The sequence below is a fragment of the Lynx rufus genome, unplaced genomic scaffold, assembly GCF_022079265.1.
Source record: "Lynx rufus isolate CCGP_SWC_20201006 ecotype Redwood Valley unplaced genomic scaffold, mLynRuf1.p SCAF_7, whole genome shotgun sequence".
Lineage (NCBI taxonomy): Eukaryota > Metazoa > Chordata > Mammalia > Carnivora > Felidae > Lynx > Lynx rufus.
The window spans coordinates 88,228,222-88,256,009 of record NW_025814889.1 but is presented as its reverse complement, the minus strand read 5'-3'; the positions used below and the strand labels follow the sequence as shown (position 1 = coordinate 88,256,009).

General features: G+C 35.7%; 1 protein-coding gene across 4 annotated transcripts in view; it reads right to left on the bottom strand.

The window, feature by feature from the left end:
- The window catches only part of MON2 (MON2 homolog, regulator of endosome-to-Golgi trafficking), a 119,849-nt gene that overhangs the window by 27,747 nt on the left and 64,314 nt on the right, over positions 1-27,788 (bottom strand). For all 4 annotated transcript variants that reach the window (XM_047064803.1, XM_047064804.1, XM_047064805.1 and 1 more), the window contains exons 16-26: positions 23,606-23,710; positions 23,168-23,248; positions 23,016-23,089; positions 22,661-22,751; positions 18,048-18,149; positions 16,807-16,917; positions 14,869-15,044; positions 12,195-12,357; positions 10,277-10,570; positions 7,933-8,131; positions 3,282-3,910 (exon numbers count right to left, since the gene is read on the bottom strand). In XM_047064803.1, coding sequence (XP_046920759.1) covers positions 3,282-3,910; positions 7,933-8,131; positions 10,277-10,570; positions 12,195-12,357; positions 14,869-15,044; positions 16,807-16,917; positions 18,048-18,149; positions 22,661-22,751; positions 23,016-23,089; positions 23,168-23,248; positions 23,606-23,710 — 2,025 coding nt within the window. The remainder of the gene's footprint in view (positions 1-3,281; positions 3,911-7,932; positions 8,132-10,276; positions 10,571-12,194; positions 12,358-14,868; positions 15,045-16,806; positions 16,918-18,047; positions 18,150-22,660; positions 22,752-23,015; positions 23,090-23,167; positions 23,249-23,605; positions 23,711-27,788) is intronic.

Below are 27,788 nucleotides of genomic sequence, written 5' to 3'. Positions count from 1 at the left end.
CAATGTAAAAAAAAAAAAAAAAAAAAAAAAAGAAGACATCTAATACTATCTCTCAATATTTGGTTATTTTTCTCTGTAATAGTGAATTAGAGGAATCTGAATGGTATACAGCCTAAAAAAATCACTCTACTGACTGCTTCTGTTAAATTTCACTTTCTTTTTTATTAAGCTCTTGCTGAGTCTTAATTCTGAGAAGTAAATAAGCAGTAATTACTGTGAAAAAGAAAAAATTATCCTAAGTGGATTCTTAAGTTTCAAGGACTAAAAAAAAGTAAAGCCCATATGATTACCTTACAAAACTAAGTATTAACAGTTTCTCTGGAAATATCTTAGCACCAAACAATGACTTTGACTACACATTTCAATTTTCAGTGGCTGTTTATAAAAAGAAAACATACTGTATTGTTATAGCTGACTTAATAAGCAATTCCAGGATCTTAAAATGCATACTACTGAATTGACATTAAAAAAAAAAAAAAACTCCATCTAAGAAAAAGTTATTGGTTTTCTGTCAGTGTTCTTAAATTTGTATATCAGAAAAAACTATAGTATGAACCTGATAACAGATTTCAGTTCAAAAGCTACAAATCAGTCAGCAAGCTGCACATTTCCTATTAGTCCAGTTTGAAAACTGTATGTGAAAACAAGAACAGAAAATGGACATCCAACCTCTCCCGTGGTTCAAGGTTTCTCTTATTAAGTCCTTAAACAATAATTCATTCAGTGCCTACTTATACAAAGACTTTTTTTTGCCTCCTCAACTCAGATACTAAGATCTATGCCAGGGAACTTGATGATACAGACAGTAACAGCTAACATTCACTCAATGTTTAACTGTGCCAAGCAGTAAATGCCTTGCAAATCCCATTTAATAAGAAAAAAAGTTGTAGATTTATCATTTTCATTTTATAGATTAGGAAGCTCATGAATAAAGAGAGTCAGAAACTTGCCCCATGAAGCAGCAGGCAGGGCTTCACTGCACAACTCCCCGGGCACCATTCACACACAATGTGCCGGTGTCTCCTGGAGTACCCCTCCAACAGTCTTGATGATGGAGGCAGATACAGCGTCCAGCCATCTGACTGGAAGTTTAGTAATAAATAAGACAGATGCAGTCTCCTGACCTCAGAACTCAGGGAAAACAGAATCAAATTCTCAGGTCCCACGCATGTCAAAATATCTTGGCCAAGAAAAATTAATTAGCATACATAACTAAATCAATTTAGTGGGATCTAGTGATTTAAAAACCAAGAGAAGACTGTCACTCTGTAGCTTTGAACTATGTAAGGGTAAACGTGAAATAAAAAATGAGTTTTTTACAAAGGAAATTATCTTTAACCAATAAAAAGTTTCGTTGGAAAACTAATTATAAAGTCCCAAAGCAAGTAAATTTTGCTTATGAAAAAATTTTCTGACACACGTGGGAAAAAAATACAGAAACACTTTTACTGATAGTGAAATATCTTACTTTTTCCATTAGGAAATATTAAAGACACCACATGTCTGAATCATATTCAAGTGTTATAAAATACCATTTAGATAATTATAGAAGTAATAAACAACAGCTAGAGTGAGAATTAGTAATGCAAAATTGCATCAGTTGATACAAATGAACAACAAATAAGGCTTCCTAAGTTTCAGAATGAAGGTATATGTTGTTTTCAAAACTAGTAAAAGCTCAGAAAAAGTTCCTAGTAGTTGAAGTAAATGATTCTACTTGTTCTCACACTGCTAAAGCAGAGCTTTTAAAAATAAAATTATACAGCCTGAGTGGCTCAGTCAGTCAAGCGTCCGACTTTGGCTCACGTGATCTCGCGGTTAGGGAGTTTGAGCCCCCATCAGGCTCTGTGCTGACAGTTCAGAGCCTGGAGCCTGCTTTGGATTCTGTGACTCCCTCCCTCTCTGCCCATCCCCTGCTTGCACTCTCTGTCTCTCTCTCTCCCCAAAATAAAAAGCATTAAACATAAATAAATAAATAAATAAATAAATAATAAAATTAATAATTTTTTTTCCTTGAAAAGAATTTTGGAGGTTTGTTGTTATTTCTTTGCTTATAAAAACCTGAATCTAACATATAAATGAGTGTTGTAGATTATAGACATCACTTAAGGTCTGTGCTTTGTTTTGCTGACAGAATAACTTTTCAATTCCCTCCAGGGCACTGCATAAGTAACATGTGCATGGTCAATCAAGGGGGGAAAAGTAGGTACTAACAGACTACTTTTTTTCTTCACTGAAAATAAAAACAGCCATTTTGATTTCAATTGTGGAAAACTGATAACCCTACAATAAATTTTTTTAAACGTCAGATTCTCTTAAAATTGAAGTTTCTACACAATTTGTTTCTCTGCACAGACAACTAGGGTTAAAGAGATCAAGGTTACTGCACAGCTAGACTTCTTCCAGAGCCAGTGAAGAGGTATTCTGGTGTAGCAGAAACCACTACTTTCACTGTGAAAGCTTTCATCATTCCAGCTGGATATAATGCAATCAGCTAATTAGAAAACGATCTGCCATACACAAATCTGGTAACACATGAGTAATCAGAATCTAGTTCCATTCTAATTTTGCTAGAATGTCACAGCGACTTTGCTGGAATTGCTGGCTCCTCGGTTGGCATTTTTCTGTTTAGCAGTTTGGTTGTTGTGAATTGTGCCAACAATTACCTTGCTGGTTTAGAGAACTCTTTGATTCTGATCTGGTTTTGCCTGCTAGTTGGAATTTGCTCAATGATTTTTAGGTCTGTTTGTTTTAGTAACTTTTTCACAGTAACAAAACACACATAGGTAAAATCTATCTTTTTGCAATTTCTGTGAGAAACATACTTTTAAATTTATTCTTACTTCTTTTTTTAAAATATAAGCTTCCAACAATTCCAGAGCTAAATTTAAGTACAATGAAAAAATACAGATATATATAATCCCATAACTTATTGATTTTCTAATTATAGAAGTACTTCACTAAAGCTGTTATTCAGAGAAGTATATACCCTCTTGTGAAGAGCTGCATAATCAAACCAAAAATGTTGGTGAATAGAAAAAAGAGGATACAGGCAGTTTCTGAAACTCTCTCAAAATAAACCTGAATTACCTTTTCAAATACATCAGAAAGCCCTAAGTTTTTAAAGTAACTGGATGTTTAGAACCTTGGGTTTATCTGAAAGTATGCATATACAACAATCTTGCTGATCCAGAATTTATCTTAAAAAATATGTGGCAAACTAAAAAACTTCCAGAGAACCACACACGTTATTGTTTAGACAGCCACTGAAACTCTATTACCTTCTGGAGAACATCTAAAGCTGTAAGCACAGCTTCTTGTAAACTTGTCAAAACTGCTTCAGTATAAGATGGAAGAATGAAAGGGGACGCGTCTGAACTTATGGGGACTGACACAGCACTATGCAGTGTGACTCCCAGCTTCTGCAAGTCGCCCATGCTGAAACCAGCCTTTATGTGCTGGTAGAGAGCTGGGAATATCTGAGTTAAAGCTGTAAGGAAAGGCTGGCTGGGGATGAAAGTCAATTTGTCAAAAGTAACAGGAGGCTTAGTGCTTTCCGATCCAATTCTATACCAGGTATTCCACGCAGCCCACCAGAGATTCAAATCTTCAAGCTCGTCAGTAACTATGGGTGGCTCAGAGCTGTTGTATCGGCCAAGTTTCTCTCCAATGGAATCTGTTCTTACAAACGGTCTGCTCAGGCCAGGGCCTGATATGGACCCTAGCAGGACAGGCACAGGTACATTAACTGCAGGTGGTGTCTCGGGCTTATCTGAGTCTCTGACGGGGGACACAATCTGTAAAATTTCCTGGAAGCTTTTCAGGGCAGCCAGAGATACTTCATTGTTTTTGCTGAGTGCAGCTGATTGTATATGGTCAAGAAGAACATCCCATGCTCTTGAAAAATCTCCTGTATCGGGAAGAGAAAAACAAAATCTATCAAAATGGTCAAGATTTCTCAGACTATTGCAAACTTTACAAGTTATTTTTCTGCTTAAATTCTTATAAAACTGAAGAAATATGATCAAGTACTAAGGTACTAACAGTGTGAATTAAAATCAATGAAACCTTGGAGCGCCTGGGTGGCTCAGTCAGTTAGGCCTCTGACTTCAGCCGTCTGACTTCGGCTTGGGTCATGATTTCATGGCTTGTGAGTTCAAGCCCCATGTCAGGCTCTGTGCTGACAGCTCAGAGCCTGGATCATGCTTCGGATTCTGTGTCTCCCTCTCTGTCGGTCCCTCCTGTGTTCTTACTCTGTCTCTCTCAAAAATAAATAAAAAAATTTTTTTAATTAAAAAAAAAAAAGAAAATCAATGAAACCCAAAATCAAGTAAAAATTTTTTTTCAGATCTAGGGACAAAGGGCACCAAGAAGAGGATGAGTATATCAATGTTTTGGTCTTAAGAACAAAACTGTATAGGGGCACCTGTGTGGCTCAGTTGGTTGAGACCAACTCTTGATTTAGGTTCAGGTCGTGACCCCAGGGTGGTGGGATCAAGCCCCAGGTCGTGGGATTGAGCCCTGCATTAGGGACTCTGCACTGAGTGTGGAGCCTACTTGATTCTTTCTCTCTCTGCCTCCTTCCCTCACTTATGCTCTCTAAAATTAAAAAAAAAAAAAATTAAATAAAAAATATTAAAAATAAAACTCTATAAATGTATATACACATGTTCACACTATTTCCTAGTTATTTCTGCCTACGGAAAACAGAATAAAAATGTAAGAGGGTAAAAACAAAAGCTTTTCAGTAACAACTTTGATTTACTCATCTACCTTTATTTAATGATTAAGATAAGATGTTCTCACTCTTAAACATATTGGAAAAGTTACAAATTATAACAGAATAATATGTATTTTTTTATTGGCCTAAGTTTTTAAAATACACTATGCTCTACTCATGAAATCTCAACTTCACGCCTTTTCATATTTTTTTTTTTTTATTTTTTATTTTTGGGACAGAGAGAGACAGAGCATGAACGGGGGAGGCGCAGAGAGAGAGGGAGACACAGAATCGGAAGCAGGCTCCAGGCTCTGAGCCGTCAGCCCAGAGCCCGACGCGGGGCTCGAACTCACGGACCGCGAGATCGTGACCTGGCTGAAGTCGGACGCTTAACCGACTGCGCCACCCAGGCGCCCCTACGCCTTTTCATATTTTAATAACTTAGAGCTGCAGAATTCTTTTTTTATTTCGTTGTAGAATTTTCTTAAACATTTCTTCCCAATTACAGTGAGTCACCAGAAGAAAGTGCACCATAAAGAAGAGACTGTCTTTTTACAACTTTGAGTCTAAATCTGCTCCTCTCATGTGAAATGGAGTCTGCTGACCCACCCACAGCAGAGTATGGGCTGAGTGGCAGTTGTTGGCTTCCACTGATCAATCCAATCTCTTGTTCTACTCCTATGACCAGGTAAGCACATTTATGTTGAAGTTCTTTACAGCAACATGTAGTCTGTTTCTATGAAACCCAGCAAAAATGACCTTGTTCCTAGAGCAATTTACCCCAATGGCTTTGTTAACAGAATGGCTTATTACCCACATACATGCATTTAACACAAAAATCAGAAGAACTGACATTTTCCAAAGCAGGGTGACATAAGTAGGCTGTATAATTAAGGTTTAAAGTCATTTCACAAAGGCTATAAATGAGTAAATTTTTAAATTTTTCCTCATATTTCTAAGGAAGCAATCAGTTAACAGAAAAGCTGGAAGTAGTTCTGGGATGAAACAATAGGTACTACTCTGCCTGTACAGGACAAAAAATAACACCTGGCCAGTTATATGCCTCTTCCTTTCCACGTTTTTTTTTTTTTTTTTTATTAAAAATTGAGGTATAACTTACATACAATAAAAAACAGATTTTTTAAAAGTTTATTTTGAAAGTGAGAGCACGTGTGTGCAAGTGGAGAAGGGGCAGAGAAAGAGGGAGAGAGAGAATCCCAAACAAATAGGCTCTGCTCATGGGGCTCAATAGGAACCATGAGACCATGACTTGAGCTGACATCAGAATGGGGACTCAATCTCATATTTAGAATATTCGGTACCACAGGAAGGAAAACCCTGTAATTCCTCTTTTAAAATATTCTATATCTAGGAAAAAGTACACATTCTAAAAGATTAGATGTAAGTATATATTGTTCATGGTTATGTTGAAAATATGAACCTTACTCTAAAATAATATAGACCATTTTCCAATATTCAAATTATAAAAAACTACTAAAGCTACACAAACAGCCTTCATTTTTAAAAAACTAGATCTTTATTTATTAGGTTTTACATTTATTTATTTATTTATTTATTTAATTAATTTTTGCTGTTTATTTTTGACAGACAGAGTGTGAGCAGGGGAGGGCAGAGAGAGAGAAGGAGACACAGAATCTGAATCTGGCTCCAGGCTCTGAGCTTTCAGCACAGAGCCTGATTTGGGGCTTGAACCCACTGACTGTGAGATCATGACTTGAGCCGAAGTTGGGTACTTAACTGACTAAGCCACTCAGGTGCCCCATACTTTTAAAATTTTTTAATGTTTATTTTTGAGAGAGAGAGAGACAGAGAGAGAGAGAGAGAGAGAGAGAGAGAGAGAGACAGAGGGGGGGGGAGGGGCAGAGAGAGAGAGAGAGAGGGAGACACAGAATCCGAAGCCAGCTCCAAGCTCCAAGCTGTCAGCCCAGAGACTGATGTGGGGCTCAAACTCATGAACCATGAGATCATGACCTGAGCCAAAGTCTGACACTTAACCAACTATGCCACTCAGGTGCCCGAGGTTTTAGCTTTTAAAACAAAGTAACTATCATGGAAGTTTTTTTGTTTTTGTTTTTTTAAGTTTATTTTGAGAGAGAGAACATGAATAGGGGAGGGGTAAAGAGAGAGGAAATGAGAGAATCCCAAGCAGGCCTCACACTCAGGGCTCATATTCATAAAGTGTGAGATCATGACCTGAGCCAAAATCAAGAATCCGACGTTTAACCAACTGAGCCATCTAGGTGCCCTATCACAGACGTATTAAAAATGATGCTTATTTTGTCAAAACTCAGCAAATATATAGTTAAGACTGGTACATTTCATTTTATGTAAATTTTATATGGAAGTAAAAAACCAGGATTTTTATATACATTTAACATTAAGCTCTAGGAGAGCAAAAAGGATCAAACATTAGAGACCACTTTTGGTAAAAAAAGGAAAAAATGAACATGAAGAACACACAAAACTGCTGATGGAAAGAATAAATATGCTTATGCTTTAACATAAACAGGAACAAAAAAGCCAAATGGAAAATAATAATTTGTAAAAATGCAATAATATGTACAGCATGCTCATAATTTTATAAACCAGTATTTCTGTTCCATTCACTTTTCTCTACCCCCCTCACCACTATCATCAGAACTGAAGGTATCATCTACACTGGGGCTTCTCAATCTCAGTATTATTGACATTTACACATTCTCTCTGCCTATAAAATTCTTCACATTTCACCTTACCCTTGCCTGATGGAAATACTACTGACCATTCAGACCTCAGGTAAAATACTGCTTCCTTAGGGAAGCTTACCTGGAACTCATAGGCCTGGTCAAATAACTATTATAAGCTTACAAAGCACCACTCCTTTGTAGCATTTATCACTGTAGCAATTTTGCATTTATTTATGTAATTACAGTTATTCCCTTATGCCCATGACAACAAAGATGTTGTGTATTTTATTCATCATTATATCCCCTAGAGGCTAGCCCATATGAGGTAAATTACACATTTTCTCAACGAAATGAATGAAAATGTGTATGCTTATGCACACACCACACATAAACAAAAACTGACATTAAGACTGATTATTCTTGGGAAGTAGCATTATATACAAATTTTTTTAAAATCTCCTACATTTTTCAAATTGCCTTTAAAATGAGTTACTTGTTTAACTAGAGGGAAAAATGCATATATACCTAAAGGTTGCAGTAAATATCTTCTAGTGTTAAAGATTCTTGCTACTCCGGCCAATGTTAAAACCCAGGTCTCTGCCCACTGCTTCTCTGCTGTGTCCCTTGAATGATGAATGAGAATATTCCCACCTCCAGACTCAATCTTTTCTTTGTCTGCAGTGGTAGAAGATTCCCGAACTCGGTCCAATAGATGAAAGAGAACCTGAATATTTATAAAAATGCATATAAAAATAACATAGCTTAAATAAAAGCATAGCAATTAAGAACTGTCACAACAAAAGTCACAAGAAATTATATCAGACAGATCAATCCAATATATTAGAAAAAATAGAAGTATTATATTAAGTTTATACTTGAAGTTATAGAATATGAAAAATGTTTTAATTTGATTGGATATTTTCTAAGACTTGTTGACGTATCAACAGAGCATCTATGGGGTAATGTGTAAGAAGGGACTGAAGCTAAGGAATTCAGTCCAGGCAAAAAACAGAATTATAGAAGACATCTAAATAGAGGTTATAACTCAAGTTTTGGGACTAGATGAGGGTGCTGGAAAATATCAAGCAGGAAGTGTCTGGGACTTGGAGAATGTTTACATTTAAAGCGTAGATTCAGGGGAAGGAGTTGAAGAAAAAAAATAAAAATGAAAAAGACAAGCAAAAGCATTCTGTGAAACAGAAGCCAAGGGAAGAGAAATTTCAAGGAGAAAATAGCCAACAGTATTAAATGCTACTAAAAAAAAAAAAAGAGTAGGATAAGAACTAAACTTAGGGCGAACATTTTGGCAATTAGAAGACTACCTGTAGCCTATGAACAATTTCTGTGGTTCTCAAAATATGGTCTCAGAACCAACAGCATAGCATCACCCAAGAAATTCACAGACATGCAAATTCTCAGGCTCTGTGCCAGGGGGATCAAAAAAAAAATCACAAACTCTGGGGGTCTGGGGGTGGTAAGACTTCAAGGGGACTCTGTTACTAAGGTTTAAGAGGCTTTGAATTAGAATAATCTAGAAATCATATTAAAGGGTCAAGAGAATGCAGGGGAGGTGAGGAAGGAAAAAAAATCACTGAGAATTAGGCAGCAAGATTAACAATAAAGCTGTTTAAAATGAAAATAGGAATCAGAGAAAATATCAGTTTGTTTTTTAAAATAATAGTAAGGGAGACTAAAGCATGTTTATGATCTGAATAAAAGCCAATAGATAGAGCTGAAACAGAACACAGGGGAAGGAGAAGAGATTTTAATTATTTTTATTAGTAAATGCACATTAATTTTTTAAATGTTTATTTACTGATTTGGAGAGAGAGACACAGCAAAAGAGAACGTGAGCGGGGGGAAAGGCAGAGAGAGAAGGAGAGAGAATCCTAAGCAGCTCCACATCATCTGCCCAGAGCCCAAAGCATGGCTACATTATTAATTTTTTAAGAAGACATTCTGGAGTCTTTTTTATTAAATTGAAGAAAAATTGTTAAATACAATTAGGATTTACTATGTTGCCTATTACCAAACTTAACTGATCTCAGAAATTCACAAAAGCAGTGTAAAGACGATGAGCAGAATTTTATTTTATTTATTTTATTTTATTTTTCAGGTTTATCTTTAAGTTTATTTAGTTTGAGAGAGAGAAAGAAAGAGAGAACACACACGTGAGGAGGGAAAGGACAGAGTGGGAAAGTAAGGGTTATAAGCAGGTTCCTGCTGTCAACACATAGCCCAACACGGGGCTCGATCCCATGAACTGTGAGATCATGACCTAAGCCAAAATCAAGAGTCAGATGCTTACCTGACTAAGGCACCCAGGTGCCCTTGAACAGACTTGTATTAAAATGGAACAGACAGAACCAAAAAGGAAAGCAAAGAGGAGATGCTCACTAATAAGCTGTTAGTTTTGTAAAAAAGTCTTAGAGGATAAAAAAGAAAAAGAAAAAATGAAACTGTATATTTAATGAACAAACATACAGAATTTACCACTTAGAGGTTACTTCTGTTTGCTTAGTCTGCAAGTAAATTTCACTATTGTTGATATTCTTTCATTTATAAAATTTGTAGTTGATTACATTTCAATTATGTGGTTTTGCCACTTGGAAAAACAGGGAGAAAAAAGGGACAAAGGCAGAAATCAGAGACAGATATTAAGAGATGAAGATAGAAAAAGAGAGAATAGGCTTTCAATATGTAATTTGCTCCAGGGTGTAACTTATAGCAGGACAAAACTAACATTTTGTATGGCCAAAAGCACAAATGCACAGAAATTCTTCTTTAAAAATTAATAAGAACAAATTTAATTGAAAAATTTTTAAATCTGTCTCAAATGCTAATAACTCAGGCTAATAATACACAATACCTTCCAAATAACAGTATGCCATGTTGAATGCTGTAACAAAGTTCCATGTGCACCAATTGTTGAAAACAGAGTTTGCCCTGCACTTTTCCTCACAGCAGGACGGGGGTCCACACATAGTTCACCCAATTTTGCATAAAGACACAGCCACAAGCAATCAAACGGTGGTGCAGGGTGGAAGGGCCGATTTAAAACCACTCCTTTTTCTTCTGCCTGTTTTTGCTGTGCTGCCTCTTCTTTATTTAATTCTTTTTCAATAGTTTCCCCTCTTTGGAAAAAATAATCTGAAATATTCCACTAAAGAGCAAAGTAGAAAAATACCATTTCACTCACAGGTTTTATTTTAAACACATAAATAAACATTCAATACATGATTGGTTGCTTTAACTTTCAGAAACAAAACTTTAAAAAGTCACTTCAGAAATTCCTTTTCTAGCAGAATAGATTTGAAAACATCTCTGTCATATGTCTCCATCTGATTTCTGGAGAATATGGGGAAACAATCTTGTGCTGACATTAATATTTTTAAATATTTTTGTTATGAAACATTTCAAGAACATACAAAATAAAACAAATAAAACAGGGAAAATGTATCAACATATCAATGTACCCAAAACCTATTATTAACATTTTGGCATATTTATTTCGTGCCTATATTTTATAAAAAATTAACCATGATACCATTATGACACCAAAAAAATTATTAACAGTTCTTTAATATCATTTAATGGCATTTTATAATTTCATAGAACAATTACTAAATCCCAACGTAGTTTATGACCTCATTCTCAACCACAGTACAGTGTATGAATTAATGAGAATTACACCAATGATAAAAATGTAGAGAATCCTATAAACATAAATATAAGAGGTCACACCAGGCAGTAATAAAGTCAACACTGAATTAAATACTCTTTGGGAGGGATTCTATATGTGTGCTTATTTTCTTTCCTATGATTACAGTTTAATAGTAACTTATCTAGCTTGTAAGGGATATCTGACTTTAAAATTTTCTGGCTTATAGAGGTGTCTGGGTGGCTCAGAAGGTTAAAAGTGTCGGACTCTTTCATTTCAGCTCAGGTCCTGATCTCATGGTTCAGGAGTTCAAGCCCCACGTTGGGCACCTCGCTAACAGTGCTGAATCTGTTTGGGATTCTCTCTCCCTCTCTCTCTGCCCCTCTCTTGCTCATGCTCCCCTACTCAAAAATACATAAACTTTAAAAAAATAAAAGTAAATAAATAAAAACTTTTGGCTTATAATAAACTTTTAAAAGTGTAAATAATTGCCTTTAAATGCATTTATATTGGAAACAGCTTTGTTTACTAATGTAATATTAATAACATCCTAACTTAGATTTTACTTCTACATTCAAAGTGAGTAAAATGAGGCTCAAAAGGTCAGTCATTAAACAATTAACAACAGGCACAGAGAATTAAAATACAAGTATATCTGTTCCCACAGTCAAGGCTCTTCCATTAACATATGCCTTCTAGTAGCTAACGAAGCAGAGTGGATGAACTACAGGACCATGTAAAGACTTTTATTGGAGGTTTATTTACTAAATAAGTAGTACATGAAAATGTTGCTACTAAAACAATATTGAAAATCAATTAATCCTTACACAAGAGTCACATAAATATTTCTCTTTTATGTACTATTACTTGTTTACTAAATCCTCTCATGACAAACCTTTTAAAGCGAAATTTCAGCTCAATAGATAAAGATTATTCCAAATATTCTATCAATGAATTATTTCTTAAATTATGTCATTTAATCCTTCATGCAAAATAAAAGTTTAGCACTTAAATGTCATTCAAACAACCCCCATAAAACAAAAAGCCTATTTGCTTAGCATTCATTCTTAATTGCCTAACAACGATTTCTAAATTATATGATCACAAGAAAGGCAGTAATACTTACCAATAAACCTATTGAAGTTAAACTAATATTAAGTTCTTGGTTATGAAGTCCAAAGCTACCTGCTACATCTACAACAATCTGCAGGCATGTGCAAGGCATTGTTGGTAGAAAATCTGTCACAACCAACTGAAGACACTGGAATGCAGTTCGTATCAAGGATTCTCTAAAAAAAATGAAAAATAAATATATATTTATGCACTTAAAAGAAATGTAAGTAAAAATATACACCTTACAATAATTTGAACCAAGTTAAATTCTATTCTAAAATTTGAACAAGGGGGGTGCCTGGGTGGTTCAGTAGGTTAAGCATCAGATTCTTGATTTCAGTTCAGGCCATGATCTCAAGGTTCCTGAGTTCGAGCCCCATGTCAGGTTCCTCGTTGACAGTGCAGAGTCTGCTTGGGATTGTCTTTCTCTGCCCCTCCCTTGTTCATGCTCTCTCTCTCTCAAAATAAATAAAAATAAACTTTAAAATTTGGACCAAAAAATCTCCCCTAATATAGGTCATACAGTATTTTAACATCTACATAATGTAAAAGAGATACTTATACTTAAATAAATTAACAAACAAAACTGAAGAAAGGATGTTGTATCAACCAGCCAAACAAAAGTTAGACATTAACAAAAAAAGGAAATTGACTATAGCTACTTTCTCACCACTATATCCCACAAATCTAGCATGGTGCCCAGCATATGCAAATAGACACTTAATGAAAATGAGTTCCCCATTCTTTTTTATGTATATCATGTATATCTCATTTAAAATAATCCATCTAGTCTGCATAAGAAAATAGTACACTTTGAATTTCAAATGAAGAGAATAAGAAGTATTTGACTTTAGGGGCACCTGGGTGGCTTGTTCCTTGAGTGACCGACTTTGGCTCAGGTTACGATTTCATGGTTCATTGAGTTCAAGTCCCTCATTGGACTTGATGCTATCAGTGCAGAGCCCACTTCAGATCCTCTGGCCCTCTCTCTCTGCCCCTTCCCTGCTTGTGGTCTCTCTTTCTCTCTCTCTCTCTCAAAAATAAATAAACATTTTTTTTTGAAAGAAGCATTTGACTTTAGAGAGAAATGGCAGTGGGGAAAAATAATAACAAAAGTGAATTATAATAGCTAACACTTACTGTTTGCTATGTCATGTACTTCCTGTTTTACATGTACTAAATAATATCTTACAACAACATCCTATTTTATAACTGCACTGTAAATTAGGAGAAGAAATTTTAGCTTGATTTAAGCTATCGCTGGCTTCCTTCCACTTGAATCATCTCAGTATTTTGTAGAATTTAAGGAAACTTACTACTACAAATAAATAAGAAAGATCAATTTTCCATAATAGATAGTCTCAAGCATTTCAACCATACAAAACTCCTCAACTAGTCATCATGTAAGATGGCATGAGTTCTGCTGCAGAATGAGACAAATATATCCACACATCTAATAGACCTTTCCACTGCAATGTTTCACTTTAAACAAGTCCATTTTGCTCTTCCTTCAGTATTTACTACTTAGTTAATACCACCACCATTCATTAAGCTGCCTAAGTCAGAAATGTGGGAGTCATTCCTTATTCTATTTCCTATTTCACCCTTCACCTCTATAGTCAATCTGCTAAGTAGCTCAAATCCATCTCCTCCTGTCTTTTTTTTTTTTTTTTTAACATTTATTTATTATTGAGAGACAGAGAGAGACAGAGCATGAGCATGGGAGAGGCAGAGAGACTGGGAGACACAGAATCCAAAGCAGGCTCCAGGCTCTGAGCTGTCAGCACAGAGCCCAACGCGGGGCTAGAACTCACAAACTGGGAGATCATGACCTGAGCCGAAGTTAGATGCTTAACTGACTGAGCCACCCAGGCGCCCCATCATCTCCTCCTTTCTATCTCTAGAGAGCACTACAGGCTCTCTCATTTCCCCCCACCCCTCCAGGGTACTGTTAAAGTGATAGAGCTCAAATGCACATCACAATGTTCCTTTGCTTAAAACTCCTAAATGTCTCTCAAATGGACTGAGGACAAATCCAAATACATAGTTTATAAAAGCATGTAAGGTCCCTCATAATTTTGGCTCAGCCCCACTCCAGGGACACAGGCTCTTCCCACTGGAATCCTATTCTTTGGAGCATAACAGACTATTCTTATTAGGATCCTAACATAGACCTTGTTCCTTTTCCATAAGATTCTAGTTTTAGAGCAAGAGCTACCCAACTGTGTAATCATAGAAACTAGCAAGCATAGTATTTAGAATATACTAGGCACAGAATAAATGAACAATAAAATTTTAAAAGTCACTTAAAAGCAAATTCTTAGATTTCCCAATATATGCAGAGAAGTCCTAAGTGTTAATTTATATCTTATCAAATATTTATTTTAATAATATAAACCCCAATCTTTGGATGTGTTACAAAATTTTTTAGCTTGGTGCATTTATATTACTTATGAACTTTGTATTCTTGTACAAATGTCAAACAGCAATTTTTCCATCCTTCCAAAACAAAGGTGAGCCCTAATAATTCACTCCAGCCAACTGGAGGTAGGATTAAGAAAAAATGATTCTAGATCTTAGACTTAAACAGGAAGGGCATACATAAAAAATTACCACTTCTGCAACATTTTAGGATGAATTCATTCTTTACCTCTATTACTTTCTGGATGTTAGTTTTAAAAACTTACCCTTGATCATTTCTGATTGCTCCCATGACTCCAAGCACTAATGGCCATCCAGGCCCAAGACTGTCTCCCTGACTCTGAAGAATCTGTAACACACATTCTAATTGCTTAAGTCGGATATCTGGATGGTTAATACTGGACATTTCTTTCAATGGGTTCAATAAAAGCAACTGTAGTCTCTGAAAAGAGGGCAGGAAACTAATTAGAAAGAGAAGCTTTATTGTTACTTTTTAAATTTAAATTCACCTCCACTCAGACTGTAAGAGTAAATAAAAACTTTTCTACTAAAACAAACACTGATTTCTCTGAAGTAATTAAGAGATTTATATGTCACCTTTTTTTAAAATAAGAGAAATAAAAACCTATCTTTAACATGTTAAATTTCAGATTAAATGGAGTGACTATGCGTTAAAGGACACTAATTAAAGACCCGTATAGAAATTAATCTCAATAAAGGAAATGTGTCTATATACATCTAGCTATATCTGGAGAGAGGAAATAATCCCCAATTTCTAAAACTATTTTTCATAATTTACTCTGTTAATATACATCATGTTTTGTTTGTTTATTTGGAGCAGCAGGCAAAAGTTTATTAGAATATACAATTAGAAAGGAAGAATAGTAGGAAAGCTCTCTTTACAGAGAGGGGACATTCAAAAGTGAATGCCCCTATATCACATACATTTAAATTTAAAATTCTTAGGGGCGCCTGGGTGGCGCAGTCGGTTAAGCGTCCGACTTCAGCCAGGTCACGATCTCGCGGTCCGTGAGTTCGAGCCCCGCGTCAGGCTCTGGGCTGATGGCTCAGAGCCTGGAGCCTGTTTCCGATTCTGTGTCTCCCTCTCTCTCTGCCCCTCCCCCGTTCATGCCCTGTCTCTCTCTGTCCCAAAAATAAATAAACGTTGAAAAAAAAAAATTATAAATTTAAAATTCTTAATACTACTAAAAAGTGAGTAAGTATGGTACCCATTAACAAAGACAGCGTCAAACGATTAGAATCCACTGGAGTAAAGACAGCATTCTTTTCTAGTCCTTTCAAGACCTGAAAGCACTTGCATCATTTTTACCTGTTTTCTCTTCAAGGATTCATTTATTTGGTTCACTGATTGAAAAAACATTTAAGCTCTCACCTATGTGTCAGGTATTACAGTGAATAGGATTTGGATAAGGGTTTTCTTTTCAAAAAACTTAAACTGTAACAGGAAAAAAATATGAAGTCACTAAAATTTAAGCTGTATAAGAACATGTATCTTTTCTGTCTTGCTCATCATTCTATTCCAAGAGCTAAATCACTGGGTAGCATCTTGTATGTACTCAGTAACTATGTATTGAGTAAATTTATAGAATACAATCACCATCTTCATTCCTACTCAATCTTCAAACAAAAGAACTTCAGTGGACTTTTAAAAAACCATATAAGAGATCTATAAATGATTATATGAGTCAGGACAAAGGACTCAAGACAAAAATAAATTGGGGAAGTACAAAGGAACTTTTTAAATTATTTAAAAATAAAAACCTATTTTATTGTACTTGTCTCTTCTACCACTTGCTTTTCTCCCCATGTAAGGATAATTAGAGAAAAAAATTAGGAATAGTTAGGGACCAAAGCAAGGAGGCTAATAAAGTAGGGCCTCAAAATAAAGTCTTAGCAATGCATGAACAGGGAAACTTCCACAATGGGAGCCCAATTCTAAGTAATTTAACAGCTTTAATTCTGTGTCATTCACAAGAAGGTTTTCATGACTTTTAATAAAGATAATCCTAAAAATCCAGACATACCAGTCTTCTGTATGATATCCATGGCCTACATATAAAATATTAAACAACACCCATTCTCAGAATATCATCGATTTGATAAATTAAGAAAAAGACTACACATAGGAGAGGATGATTTTACATTAAAAATTTTTTTAAAACAAGGTAACTTTTTTTTTTTACCTGGTTTTGTGAAAGTGGAGGATCATGACTAAATGTTAATCCTGCTTTAATAAGTGAAGTTAAAGCTTCTGCTCCCCATTCTCTCATTCGAGAGTTTGGATGCTGGCACACCTGAAGACAAAACATTGAACAAAAATTAAATATTTAATTTGTACACTTAAGCTACATATCACACATCAAATGAGAAAAGAAAAATTTAAATACAACATTTTGTATTCTTTCACATTTTAAAAATTATATGAAATGTTCACCAATAAGGGCTGAATAAAAAATTGTATCTAAAATGGAAGTAAGCTTACCTTCTGTATAAGGGGCAAAGGAAGCAATAGAGAGACAGAAAATAAAAGATGAAACTAAACAAGTCACAGAAAAAAAAGGATTTCAAAAAAGTAAATTATATCATCAGAGTGAACAAAAGCAGCAAGCTGATACTAAGGTTCCTAATCAGGCCAACCCTCATAATCAAATACTATGCTAAGATTTTAAAAACTTATTTTTGTGCCATTTGATGAGAATGTCTAGGACAAGAAAATCTGCATTTTTCCTCTATAATAATTCATAAAAGTAATCCCAACAAAATGGGGGAAAAAAATAAAGAAAAGTTCAAGCTCATTTGTTTCTCTTATGAAGAGTAATACCTTTCCTACCTTACTAAAATAATACAAAATGATCGTGGAAACTAAACCTAAAGTTCACATACACACGCATACTAACAGAAGCAACCATTACTGAGAATCAGCTAATTATTACCAGTCACTCCAACTTGAACACAAGAGTATACAAATCCAGATGAAATTCCCTGGCACTATCTACAATTAGTGATACCACACAGGCTTTTTCCCTTTAGAGAAGAGCTATCTCAGAATCACAGGAAAGGTTATAAAGGAACAGTGTTTATAATGAACTCTCAGCCCCAAATGCCTTAAAGTTTCAGAACTAGCTGAAACTGAGGTGGATCAAGAGACTCTGTAACAAAAGAAAGAGGACCCAAGCTAACAGCTAGAGGAGACTTCAGAGATTTCACTGATGTGTCACCCATTATCAGTGCAAAACACCAACCTATTCCTTCCCCAAGGCAATCATTGCAAAACTTTAGTCCCTAATGAAATACACAGACATAAAGACAAGGGGGAAAAAAGTTAATGTTGATTGTTCACATGGTCATCCAGAATCCGTAGTTCAATGTGTCTATCTTTATTCTTAACAAAAGTAAATATAGCATTTAAGAAAAAAGAAGTTACCTCAAGTAGATGGCCAGTTAGAGGTCTCCAAAGAATTTCTATTCGGTGCATGTTAACTAGACCAGTTTCTAACAATTTGGCAACAGCAAAAAGAGATGGTTCCTAGAGAGAAAACATATTGCATTTTGATATTGTAAGAAATTTTTAGTACCTCAACTATAAATAAAACTGACGATACTCTGAAAAGCATGACTATAATTAATATATAATTAGTATAAATTAGCAATAATCATAACAGAACCTTAGTTATCATGAGACAAGACTTTCTGAAACTCACCCTCAAGTATCCAGGATAGATTCTAATTATAAAATTTGGTTAGGAAGAGAATGCTTTCATGAGAAAAAAGTGAAAAATTCAAAATTATTCCAGACACAGAGTGGCTACTCTTCTGACCAGAAGGAAAGATGCATTCTGTTATAGACTAAACTGTGTCCCCTTAAAAAATATCTATGTTGAACCCTACCCCCGAGGTGATGGTCTCTGGAGATAGGGCCTATACGGGGGTAATCAAGGTTAAGTGAGGTAATAAGGTGAAACTCTGGTAAGATAGGATTAGTGTCTTAAAAGAAGAGACACCAGAGAGCCTCCTGGCATGCTCTTGAGCACTCCTTCCCACCATGTGAAGACCCAGTGAGAAGACTGCTATCTTTCAAAGCAGGAAAAGAGTCCTCACTTGAGGACCACCATGCTGGCATCTTGATCTCAGACTTACAGCCTAGGCTGATTGATATATATTCTTACTAGTGCAGTCTTCAAATGTCCATGTTTTATGTGTGAATGTCAGGAAGTATGAAAAAATCCGAAAAGAAACAACAGAGACCAGGGGAAAGAAGTATAGAGTCAGGAATGAGGCAGATATTGGAACTGTGAGTTTAGGAAATAACAGAAAAAATACCAGAGACAGGTGACAAATCCCTCTCCTCAGTTGCTAGCATTTCACCAACCAGAAAAGGAATCAGTATTGTTTTAAGACAAATTTGGCCAGGCTGACCTTTGCTGCATGCACTAATGTTACAGGCACCCTAAAAATTTGTGTGGTAGAAGAATGTACCATTGTAGAAACAGTATGATACAGTGGTTAAGACTGACATTTGTGAAGTTTTAATTGACTAGGACCTCATTTCAACTCTACCACTTAATAGGTATGTAACTTGAATAAGTTACTACTTTCACTAAAATTTTTTAAATTTTTTTAATGTTTATTTTAAAAGCAAGAGAGACAGAGCATGGGCAGGGGAGGGGCAGAGAGGGAGACGCAGAATTCGAAGCAGGCTCCAAGCTCCGAGTTGTCAGCACAGAGCCCGAAGCAGGGCTCGAACTCACAGAACATGAGATCGTGACCTGAGCCGAAGTCAGACGCCCAACCGACTGGGCCACCCAAGCGCCCCTCACTAAAATTTTTTAAATCTATACAATGGGGTAATAATATACAGAGACAACCACATGTTAGAAAGTATCTGGCAGATAATAAGTCCTCATAAATGTTGCCTAGTATGATTTTCTCCTCCTCCTCCTCCTTCTTAGCCCCAACATGGGGCTTGAACTCACAACCCTGGGATCAAGAGTCAGATGCTCTACCAACCGAGCCAGCCAGCCACCCCATTCTTCTAATTCTAACCAGGATGAACACAGGAATCGTGTGGCATTTAAAAAAATGTACAAGCTCAGAGCCTGGAGCCTGCTTCGGATTCTGTCTCCCTCTCTCTCTGCCCCTCCCCTGCTCACACTCTGTCTCTCTTTCTCCCTCTCAAAAATAAATAAACATCAAAAAAAAATTTTTGTTTTTAAATGTACAAATGCCCACACCTCATAACCAGATTCTTATTCAGAAAGCCTAGAATGTATTCCCGGCATTTGCATTTTTAAAAAACTCCACAGCAGACTTCGATGCACACAAAAGTTACAGCCACTAGTGAAGTGGTTAAGAATAAAGCTCTAGAATGAGACCTATGTGGGTTCAAATCCAAGTTCTAACAATTACTAAATATGTGATCCCAGGCAGATTACTTAAACTCTCTATTTTCATATTTCATCTGTAAAAAGGGGAAACTACCGCCAAACCTCACAGAGTTGTTTTAAATTATTAAATTAAACATTTAAGTGCCTGGCATACAGTAAATTATGAAGAATATTTTTGTCATTGTTATACTGAGTTTGGTAATATGTCTGCACAAGTATCATCCACCACACCTTCTTTCAGGGAAGAATTTGCAAGCTTCATCATAAGCTACTTCTCAACACATTAGCAAAAATTCCTGAAATGAGGACCAAAAATGAGATGACTTTAAATCCACACTAAAGAACACTGATATATATATCTTTCATTTTAATTTTTTTAAAATTTTTTAATGTTTATTTATTTTTGAGAGAGAGAGAGACAGAAAGAGAGAGAGAGAGAGAGAGATAGCGATCATGAGCAGGGGAGAAGCAGAGAGACAGAGGGAGACCCAGAATCTGAAGCAGGCACCAGGCTCTGAGCTGTCAGCGCAGTGCCCAATGCAGGGTTAGAACTCACGAACTGTGTGATCATGACCTGAGCCAAAGTCAGATGCTCAAGTGACTGAGCCACCCAGGTACCCCAATATATATATATCTTTAATCCCTAGAATGTTTAACTCACTCAGAAGAGCTGACATTGTCAAAGTTTTTTTTAATAATGAAGAAAAATATAAAAGTTTCTAATTTTAACATCTGCATATTTATAATAATTTTTATAAAAAGCACAACTGAATAATAAATTGTTCTTTGCCTCCATTTAAACATTTTTTAATATTTTTATAACATTACAACATTAATACATGCAGCAAAGGTCAGCCTGGCCGTATTTGTCTAAAATTTTTATAGTTTATATTTTTATAAACTATATTATATTTTTATTTCCATTATATTTTTCCATTTCATTTCCATATTATTTCCATTTCAATTATATTTTTATTTCCATTCCACATTTATCACTTTGCTTTACAATATTAAATCCTAAAAGAGAGAAACGAGAATCCATTCTCAGGAACATAATCTCCATTCCAACGCATCCATTTTTTCAACATTTGCTCCTTCTAAGCCTCCCTGAAATATATCTGCTCCAACCACTCTCTTGAAATTGTATTCTTCCAGCATAATTATAAACATCAAATCCCTATTTTTTCTTAATTCTCATTGATCTTGACTTCTTGTAACATTTTTCTTTTGATTTCCATGAACTTGCTCTTTCTTATGTAAATTATACCATTCCTTCAATATCCACCTCCAATCACAAACCAATTCATGTTAATTAATCTTAATTCTTTTAGTAGAAATATGCACTTAGAAACATCTTCTATAATAGGACACTAAAGATTCATAGAATATGTCTCACATCACTTAGTATCTATAACTATTTATTTAGACTCTTATACCATTTAAACTGCCACTTAACCATGAGCCAGTAGTTCACATGCTGTTAGAAAGTAAAAATCTTAAATATCCTTTATATTTCTTAGCACTATCATATATACAGTACACATACCATGGTTACTGAGTTAATACGTAAATTCCCAAGACATTACCACAGAAACTTGCTCAGATTTCATTAAAGTACTCTATTAAAAATATATTTGTGCGTTGAGTTAATCTTAAAGATTCAGGATTATTAAGGATATCAAGAAATTTACTACTTTACTGTATTTTATATTACCCATGCCTTAATTTGGAGTAAAGTATAAAACATATTTTCAAACACCTACATGTTTATGTAATACTCTATGTGCTATAATATATGAAACTTCTCCTTAATAAGACCTCATTGGTTAATCTTTAAATGAGTCCTACAGATGACAAGCCACAATACAAAGAATTATAATTGAAGACTAAGCAGACAACATAATTTTGGATCTTACAGATACATGTTAAACAAGTTACAAAGCTGCATTCTCTGCTTTTTAATCATGTTCTAGGTATCTTCACTTATTTGTAAATGGTTACACCATATTTATTTTAAAACACAGAAGGCATTTTATTTTACATAATTTCTAAAATATAAACAAATCCATATATTCTTGTGCTGTCCAAGTATAATAGAAAATGATATTTTGATTACAGAAAGAAATGCTCTTGAATGCCAATATTCAAAAGTACTATATTCTATTCATTCAGTCAATGAGTAAAGGAAAAATTTAATTTTTAAGGTAGGGAGAATCATTACCTTTACTAAGAAATGATTAGCTCCTTATTTCCATCCCAATGAAGGCAAGAGAAACTGAGACATATATATATTGCTTGACTTAAACCTTGTATTGTCCCAATCATAAATTGAAATTACAAATATTATTGTGACATTCTATGGAATTCATTTATAAATGTGGTATTACATATATTCTTTTAAAAAACGTTTCTTAAAATATTCAGTACACAACAGAAATGGACACAATTTAAATTTACAATACATTAGACATATCACAAACCCCGTCATGTCCTCTTCACTCCCTCTTCAACCAATAACCCTAAATGGCAAAGCTCAACACAGACTGGAAGAAAGTATTAGTCCCACTACTAAAATACTAAGATCACTATGAGTGTACATCTTAGTTAACTCAATAATGTACCATATTTAAAACAGAAAGACAGAATATCACACCTTATTATTTCCATAGGCCATATCCATTGCTTCTAGGGATAAGGAGCAAAGTGCATTTATTAAATGATGCAATGATACATCATCAAGATACCTATAATGAAAATGAAGAAGTATGACATTCTGATCTAAAATATATAGCTAATAATATTGCTTTCAATTTCAAAAACTGATTCTTTTTTTTTTAGTTTATTTATTGTTTAATTTATATCCAAGTTAGTTAGCATATGGTGCAACAATGATTTCAGGAGTAGATTCCTTAATGCCCCTTACCCATTTAGACCATCCCCCCCCCCACAGCCCCTCTAGCAACTCTCTGTTTGTTCTCTATATTTAAGAGTCAAAAACTAATTCTTACTGTGAGCTTTCAAACAATCTTGAAAGTATATTGGAAATCACTGGTAAATCTGTCATCACTGCTGTTGTGAGAACCTAAGAGAAGAGTACAGTTAAATGTAACATATGAACATATTGAGAAGCACAAATTCAGTAAGACTAACTACAGCTTACTGTACTGGGTCCTTCTACAGCTCTCCCAGGTTTCAAGGCACCACCACTACTAGGCTTTAATCCCAGAATCCATACAAGATGCTGTAAAATTAAAGAAAAAAAAATAACTAAATTTGTAAAATTGTAAAAACCCTAATAACTAAAATTAAAAGTCATTAGTAACTCTTAATAACTAAAATTAAAATCAGAAGTAGGTTTCCAATAATTAAATTTAAATCGGTAACTGCTATTCATATAAAATACTTAAAACACCAAGCATAGGCAGAACTTAGGCCATTAAGAGAAGCCACATCTTTTTTCTTTTCCAACTTTTCCTTCTTCAAACTTACTGCCTATTCTTTAGGCTTCCCCAAACTACCAACAGGCATTGCTTAATTTAATTGGTAGCACCTAGATATAAAAAGAACGCTGATCTTTGACTCAGAGCCTACAACATACCTGTAGGGTCGCCAAGACAAGTTGCCATGATGTTCCAAGAACAGCTCCATGGCAGTGTGCCAAGTTAAGTAAAGTCCTCATACACTGGATATTTTTGGAAGTGAGCTATATTTAAATAAATATATATTTGTAAGAATTGTTATGCATTCTCGTAAAGCAGGATTATCATATTCAAATATTTTTTTAAATAAAAAAACAAATATATTAAGAAAATAGGTGTGGATGGTTTGTATAGAACAAATTAATTTGCTTAAAAATTGTGTTACCATCATTGTTATGATAATGTCAGTTGTCTTCTAAAGGTATCAATCATCCAAGTAAAATAAATAACTCTAACAACAAAATCTGGCAAACAAAAAGAAAGGTACAGGGGACAGAGTTAACATGGCAGAGTAGTATAGGGACCCTGAGCTTGTCTTGTCCCTGAAACACAGCTAGATCAGCATCAAGACATTTTGAACACCTAAGAAATTGATCTCATGATAAATGCAACAATTTGCATAATATGAGCCAGAGAACTTGGCAGGAATGTCATGCAGAGGGGTGAAATAGGGGAGAGAAAAACCGTGGAGCTGCAGAGTAGGGTGCCATTTTCACAGAGAGAGGGCAGAGAAAGGGGGAGAGTGCAGAGAAGGATTGCTCAAGAAAAGCACTCCCCACCCCGACAGAAGCTGGAGAGAAAGAGAAGGAAAGAGTGAGAACACTCACAGGGAACTGGACAAAACATCTGTTCTCCAAAACCATTAATGGAGAGAGGGGAGAGGGTTTCAATACCACCAGGGTTCTATAAACAATGGAGCGCAATGTCTGAAGGTTCAGAGATCAGTGCCTGACGATGCTCCAGTGAGGAAGTAGGGCAAATCCCCAGGAATAGGCAATGTGGACTGAGGGATCCATGTGCAACACGGAGAGAAGCGGTTCTCCTGTCTGGAGTGCATTTGATAGAGGCTATCTGTCCTCCCCATTGGCAAAAGTCCCAGCGGACCCTGGAGAGCTGTCACATTTACTGATAGTAGAACAAAGGCACCAGAGTGCAGCAAAACTGGCTGGGGTATGATTTACCAAAAACTCTGAGCCACTGCCACTGCATGATCGCACAAATATTTTCTAGGGAAAGCCAGCATCTGGTGATTGCTCAGCGAACCACCCCCCCCCCCCCCAGAGAATCAGTGCAGGTCAAAGATGAAGGTGTCTGTGAAGTATGGGGTTTTGAAACACAGCCCCATCTGAGATAAAACTGTGGAGGGAGGCATTACCTGGCAGGCAGACAGCTTGGACACAGACAGGGTAAAGGCAAGGAGCAGACAGAAGCCTGATACAAAGGAGGGGTACTTGATCACGCATCCGTGAGGGCACGAAATTCCTAATCCAGAGACTAGAGAGCTGGGTTAAGCTATTTTCACCCCTCGCCCATGCATTCACAGACCAGGATTGACCCCACTGAGCTAAGCAGCACCACCAAGTGAAGAATACAGCTGATACACCAAGCCCTGCCCACCTGCGTCCTCCAGAGACATCCCCCAGAAGACCAGCACAAATCCTCTCCACGTGCTTAGTCTACTGACCATAGAGTGCGTCAAAGTTTCAGTTCTAGGGGCGCCTGGGTGGCTCAGTCGGTTGGGCGTCCGACTTTGGCTCAGGTCATGATCTCGCGGTCTGTGAGTTCGAGCCCCGTGTCGGGCTCTGTGCTGACAGCTCAGAGCCTGGAGCCTGCTTCAGATTCTGTGTCTCCCTCTCTCTCTGACCCTCCCCCGTTCATGCTCTGTCTCTCTCTGTCTCAAAAATAAATAAACATTAAAAAAATTAAAAAAAAAAAGTTTCAGTTCTAGGGGAAACTGGATTTAACTTTATTCAGGTTTTGTTCTGTTTGCTTGTTTGTTGGTTTGTTTTCTTTGCTTCTATTTTTGCTTATGCTGTTTTCTTTTTTCTTTCTTTTCTTTCTCTTTCTTGGATACATAAAGAGCAATTTTTATCCTATTTTATTTTATTCTATTATTAAACATTTTTTAATTAATTTAAAATTTTAATTTAATTTAAAAAATTTTACTTTTTTTCCCCTCTTTTTTCTATCAAACCTCTCTCCACAAGAAGACTGAAATACACCTAAGATCTGGCTTCCTTTATTTGATTTTGTTTTGTTTTAATATTACTTTCTTATTAACTTTTTTCTTCCTTCAAAATGACATGATGAGAAATTCACCCCAAAAGAAAGAAGAGGAAGAAATGATGGCCAGGATTTAATCAACACAGATATAAGTAAGACAGTCTGAACTAGAATTTAAAACCATGATTATAAGAATACTAGCTGGGGTTGAAAACAGAATAGAAGACACCAGGAAATCTCTTTCTGCAGAAATAAAAGAGCTAAAATCCCGTTAGGATGAAATTAAAAATGCTATCACCGAGATGCAATCTCAAATGGATGATATGACGGCAAAGATGGATGAAGCAGAGCAGTGAATCCGTAAATCAGAAGATAAAATTATGGAAAATAATGAAGCAAAAAAAAGAGGGAAACAAAGGCAAAAGATCACCATACAAGACTTAAGAGAACTGAAAGATTTATTAAGGAGGAATAATATTCATATCATAGGAATCCCAGAAGATGAAGAGAGAGAAGAGGGGCAGAAGGTTTATGTGAGCAAATTATAACTAAAAACTTTCCTAATCTGGGGAAGAACACAGACATCAAAATACAAGAAGCACAGAGAACTCCCACTGGACTGAACAAAAACTAACCATCACCAAGGCATACTGTAGTCAAATTCACAAAATACACAGACAAGGAGATGATCATGAAAGCAGAAAGTGAAAAAAAAAGTCTTTAACCTACAAGGAAAGACAGATCACGTTCATGGCAAACCTGTCCAAAGAAACTTGGCAGGCCAGAATGGAGTGGCAGGAAATATGCAACGTGCTGAATTGGAAAAATATGCAGCCAAGAATTATCCAGCAAGGCTGTAATTCAGAATAGAAAGAGAGACAGAGTTTCCCAGACAAACAAAAACTAAAGGAGTTCATGACCACTAAACTAGCCCTGCAAGAAATTTTAAGGGGGACTCTTTGGAGAAAAAAAATGAAACAAAACAAAAGAGACCAAAAGTAACAAAGACTAGAAAGGACTGGAAAATGTCACCAGAAACACCACGCTACAGGTAACACAGAGGCACAAAATTCATATCTTTCAATAACCACTCTAAATGTAAGTAGACTAAATCTTCCAATCAAAAGACAAAGGTATCATAATGGATAAAAAAACAAGACCTGATCTATATGCTTACTACAAGAGACTCATTTTATACCTAAAGGCACCTGCAGATTGAAAGTAAGGGGATGGAGAACTATTTATCATGCTAATGGACATCAAAAGAAGGCCAGAGGAGCCATTCTTATATCAGACAAACTAGATTTTAAACAAAAACTGTAACAAAAGACGAAGAAGGGCATTATATCATAATTAAGGAGTCTATTCACCAAGAAGATTGAACAATTGTAAATATTTATGCCAACTTGAAAGCACCCAAACACATGAATCAATTCATCACAAACATACAGAAAGTCATTAATAATAATACAGCAATAGTAGGGGAATTTAACACCCCACTCTAGCAATGGACACATCATCTAAGCAGAGAATCAACAAGGAAACAATGACATGCTGGACCAGATAGACTTAACAGATATATTCAGAACATTTCATCCTAAAGCAGCAGAGTACACATTCTTCTCAAGTGCACATGGAACATTCTCCAGAGTAGATCACATAATGGGACACAAATCAGCCCTCGACAAATACAAAAAGACCTACATCATCCATGCAGATTTTCAGATCACAAAGCTATGAAACTTGAAGTCAACCACAAGAAAATATTTGGGAAGATCACAAATACTTGGAGATTAAAACATTCTACTAAAGAAAGAATGGGTTAACCAAGAAATTAAAGAGGAAATTAAAAAAAGTACATGGAAGCCAATGAAAATGAAAACACGACAGTCCAAAGCCTTTGGCAAGTAGCAAAGGCCGTCCTAAGAGGGTAGTATATAGCAATCCAGCCCTTCTTAAATAAGGAAGAAATGTCTCAAATATACAACTTAACCTTACATCTAAAGGAGCTGGAAAAAGAAGAGAAAATAAAGCCCAAAACCAGGAGAAGGGAAATAATGAAAATGAGAACAGAAATCA